The 5,000-nt window shown below is 40.3% G+C and overlaps 1 protein-coding gene across 3 annotated transcripts in view; it reads right to left on the bottom strand.

The window, feature by feature from the left end:
• The window catches only part of TENM1 (teneurin transmembrane protein 1), a 3,721,864-nt gene that overhangs the window by 191,465 nt on the left and 3,525,399 nt on the right, over positions 1-5,000 (bottom strand). For all 3 annotated transcript variants that reach the window (XM_044054336.1, XM_044054337.1, XM_044054338.1), the window contains one exon: positions 1-181. This exon is cut by the window's left edge and continues 55 nt beyond it. In XM_044054336.1, coding sequence (XP_043910271.1) covers positions 1-181 — 181 coding nt within the window. The remainder of the gene's footprint in view (positions 182-5,000) is intronic.

Genomic DNA, 5,000 nt, shown 5'->3' with positions numbered 1-5,000 from the left:
CTCCATTCAATAAGACTTGGACTGTGCTCTCCAGGCAGGGTGATATTACATTTTCCTGTTGTTGGATTCAAAACACCAGCTAGAACATGTGGCTCTGTGTTCAGGCTAATCTCCATACCACTGGCAAATGTGACTCGTAAGGATCCATCTAGGTTAACTCGGTAGGTTTTCTGAGTGTTGTCTGTAGAATACAGAAATAGTAACATGAAATAACACCTTATAAAAGAGTCTGGGAAAAATATTTTACATACAGTAAAAACAGCATAACCAATATTTTTGTAATTGTATGATATAATCATGAATGTAGCCACAAGTGCGCACAGATGCACAGACACACACACACACACACACACACACACACACACACACACACACACACACACACACACACACACACACACACACACCTCAGAGTACATGTTTCTGGACAGCATATTAAATCCTGAAATAACAAACACAGGCAATAATAAGTAAAATAAGGAATAGTTTAGTAAGCCTGCTGTTTAAAACAATCTGCAGCTTAATAAAATGAAAGCATGATAAATATGCTTGTCTGCTTAACAAAATATATAATTTAATAACATAAATTCATCATAAGTATGTATTTTTTATTTAAATTCTATTCCATGTTAATTGCACATAGTATTTCAAAAAAACATCCACCATCACTTACATGGTATATGCCTGGCTATGCTCCTGTATACTAATAATTTGGCCATTTTTATGCCTTATGACTATCTATTTTACAAGATTATTACAAAGTAAAAACAGTGTATAACTGACACAACAGAACAGATTCAGCACCTTGATTTTCTTAATTACCATGCATAAAACTCAGCAACTGATATGAAAAAGTACCATGTAAAGTAACAAAAAAATCTCCTTCTCTGAAAGCACTGCCATATTCAACTTCCACTTCATACAATTAGTCTGTGGATTACTCAGTACTAGTAACACCACGACCACACATCCTCCCTCCAGACCTGACAGCCTTCCACATTCCTTCTCATGAAAGGTTCATAGGTGATTACTAGGCTAATGCCACAAGAGCCTTTACAAGTCTAGCCAATAATACCCAGGATATGACAATATTATATCTTAATTCTCTGGATATGGGATGGGGTACTATTGGGATAGTGGGTATTTGGGGTTTGGAGCCCAGAGTCTTTTTACAGACTGCCTGTTTCCATAAGGGACATGGACAGCACCCTAGGAATGAATTTACAGTTCCTCATCCATTTATCCAAAATCTTTTCGAAGAGATTGAGGGACAGGCTTTGTTTATGAAGATGGAACATTTTAATTACCAGCCTACACTTCAGAGAAGTATATATCAAACAGGATTGGTCCTAACACTGAGCCCTGTGGGCCACCGCTAATAACAGGTTTCTTATCAGAAGCGGATTCTCCTCTCTGGACAACATGTGTCCTGTTAGTGAGCCAATTTGCTATCCATCTGAAGAGGTAAGGGTTCATGCCTAATGCAGTAAGTTTATCTAGATCCCTATGTAGAGGATTGTGTAGCAAGCTTTGGCCAGTCTAGATAAGTGGTACTGTTTTACCCTCATCCATGACCCTGGTGACTTTCTTGAAGAAGTTTACTAGATTGAGCAGACACAACTTCCCTTTGACAAAGCCAAATTGGGTTTGGTCCTGTGTTTGGAGATTTCTTATGTCAATATTGATCAGGTCCATGATAATTCTCTCCATGGCCTTGCAGAAAAGACTGGTCAAGCTTATGGATCTGCAGTTCTCTGGGTCAGTTGATAGGCCCCCTTTGTGCAGAAGGACAATGATTGTAGTCCTCCATTCTTCTGAGACAAAACCCATACAGAGGGTGTGGTTAAAGAGGGTTTCTAGTGGCCCTGATAGATTCTGTTTCAAGCTATTTAAGAAGCATCTTGGAATGTTGTTGGGACCCATGGATGCTGTGCTTTTGGCTTTAGCAAGTGCAGTTAGGGCTTGCTCCCTCATAATAACCAGTAGGGGGATGGCTGTGGGTATTACTTTGGATGTGGTAGGAGGTTATTGGGGGGGGGGGGTTGAACTGTACTTGTTAGCCAGCAGGTTTGCTATAGTTTCAAGGTAAGTGTTATCATGATTAACTTGGCACATTGTTTAGTATTTCACCTGAGGTTACGAACATAATTAAAAAAATGCCTTATGGTTATCTTTCACCTGAGAGGCTATCTTTGTCTTCTAGTTTGCTTTGGCAGATTTGACTTGCTCTCTAATTTGTATTTTAGGCTGGTGAGTGTCTTTTTCCACTATTTTGTTGGTTCCTTCTTGGCTTCAGGGAAGATTTTTTTTTCCTTTTGCTGAATAGCCTGTTTATGCTAGGGGCAGACCAGTGGTTTATTTTTGCCAGTAATCATAGGTTTCACTCTGACAGGTACTGCCTCCTCAAGGCAGCTATGTATGTGTTTGTACAGTGCTTTTGTGTACAGCACAGAGTAGGTTTCAGTTTCATCCAGGTTCAGAGGGGCTTGGAAGTATAAGCTGTCATTTAGTTTGAGGTAACTGGCCTCAGCAAAGTTCTTAACAGGTTTGGAGTTTGATGGGGGTTCCAGGTTAGTTTTCGTACTAAAGGAGATCATTTTGTAGTCAGATCTTATCAGGGAGGAGTTACTACATGAGAGGAAGCAGAACCCTCCCATGTTTGTGAGTACCAGATCTATGATATTTGTGCCTCTAGTTGGGGAGCTAACTAGTTCCTCCAAGGTGTTGCATTAACGGAATCATTTGAGCAAATGAATTATGGATTGTATAAGTCTCCCAGTTTATGGAGGGGTAGTTGAAGTCACCCATAAGTATGGTGTTAGACTAAATGTTAAGAGATTCCAGTAGGTTTAGGTAGGAGGTGTGTGTTTTCACACTCATGTTAGGGGATCTGTAGCTAGCAGGGTTATGATAGGGGTTTGCATCTCTGGTTAATTGGGCATGGAGGAGCTCAAACAAGTCATGTTGTTGGATCATTCTAGGAGTGTACTTGTCCTTTATGAACACTGAGACACTTCCTTCCTTTATTTTATCTTGAGCTGAGGAGGATTGAAATGTATTGTAGCCTTTGACAGCCAGGCTGCTCTCCATGGTCCTGAACCATGTTTCTGTAATTACACATATATCTGCATTCACCAGTCCTATTCCCCATTTAGGGTTGCCACCTTCTGCTGTGTCCAAAACCTTATGGAGGCCACACCCCTAGCACCATCCCATCTCTGTATATCTCTTCTCTTTCTCCACCCACATCCACACCCATTGTCCTTTATGAACACTGAGACACTTCCTTCCTTTATTTTATCTTGAGCTGAGGAGGATCAAAATGTATTGTAGCCTTTGACAGCCAGGCTGCTCTCCATGGTCCTGAACCATGTTTCTGTAATTACACATATATCTACATTCTCCAGTCCCATCCCCCATTTAAGGTTGCCACCTTCTGCTGTGTCCAAAACCTGATGGAGGACACACCCTTAGCACCATTCCATCTCTGTATATCTCTTCTCTTTCTCCACCCACATCCACACCCATTTTATGATGTAAATGATCATGTCAGGGGAGGCAGAATTTTCCTTTTAAAAAAGCCGTTTCGAGTTAGAGTTTTAACAAATGCCAGCATTCAGTTTGTTTTGTTGATCAAAATGCCAACGTTTGCACAGTGTTTTCCAGACTACCAGACACCCTTTCTGATTTCTAGATAGTATGAAAAAATCCTGATAGGTGATAAGATTACTTCCACTTTAAAAAGACACCTTTCACTCTAGCTCCTGACAATGTGCCCGCTCAATACGATAAAACAACTGCAGAAGCCTTAGCCTACCATGTTTCAATCCATATTAATTGCTCCACCTAAAAAACGTGTTTCTCATCTCTGGAAAAAGTGCTCCATTCTGCTACTTCACAAAGATGGTAACTCTAGTGAACTTAATAATGATCCCATTGTTATACCTACCCTAGCCAAAGATTTATAGAAATGTATACAGACACAGCTAGTCTCCTACCTCACTCAATAATCTCTTCTTTCCCCATCTCCACATAGTTTTTGCCCACACCACAGTGCCACAACTGCCCTTCTTAGTTTCATTAACACTGTTAGCATAAATAGAAATGCAAGTAAGCATGTATTAGACCTTTTACCTGACCTCTTAAAAGCATTAAATTCAGCCTCATATCATATTCTCTTACAAAAACTCTCTAGACTTGGCTTTAATGACTCATCACTGTCCTTATTCCACAGCTACCTTTCTCAGATTTCAAGCTGTCAAATGACAGAATGCTTACTCATCATTTCAATCTGTATCATTTGATGTCCTCCAATGATCTATTCTTGGCCCTATTCTCTTGCATGGATTCCAAAATAACCTCAGTAAAGCAACTAAACATGCCACCATCATTTAGTGTGCTGAAGATTTAATTCATAGGTTCACAGGTAAGTACTAAGCTAGCTGCCCTTGTGGGGCATTTTAAGTGCAGCCAGTTTCCATTTTTGTGCTTGAACAAAACCTATCCCCATTGGTTATAGACTGGCCTTGCCCATCCCATGGTCAATAATTATATATTACCCTTAATGAGAATAACTGGGATTGTACCATAGATAATTTGAGGGGTCTCATGCATGGGATAAAGCATTTAGGCACTTTCTCTGTCCACTGGTAGTACAGGGGACAGTTCTGGGGTAAATTTTCTGTTTCCCTACCACAGATCTAAGCTGTGCTTGAAATGGACAGGGATGAACTATGTTGTATGTGGATGGGGAGTTTGTTCCAGAGCAGTGGAATCTTATGCGAGATATACGTGTACCTCTGTTTGGTTGATGTTGCAGAAGAGGTTTAGATTACAAAACCAAGGATTTCTGATGTCATTTGATTTGGTAATGGGCAGTAAATCTACCATGAATGAGTCAGAGGATGCCTTGTATGCCAGACACAGTTTGCATCTTAGCAGTCTGCAGGATACAGTATATAGTGACAGGGCTTTGAGTTGGCCCATGTAAGATATATTGT

Source organism: Protopterus annectens, chromosome 13.part0 (genome assembly GCF_019279795.1).
Source record: "Protopterus annectens isolate FY-2018-M chromosome 13.part0, PAN1.0, whole genome shotgun sequence".
Taxonomy (NCBI): domain Eukaryota; kingdom Metazoa; phylum Chordata; order Ceratodontiformes; family Protopteridae; genus Protopterus; species Protopterus annectens.
Note: the sequence above shows the minus strand (reverse complement) of the source record. Positions and strands in the feature narration are given on the sequence as shown.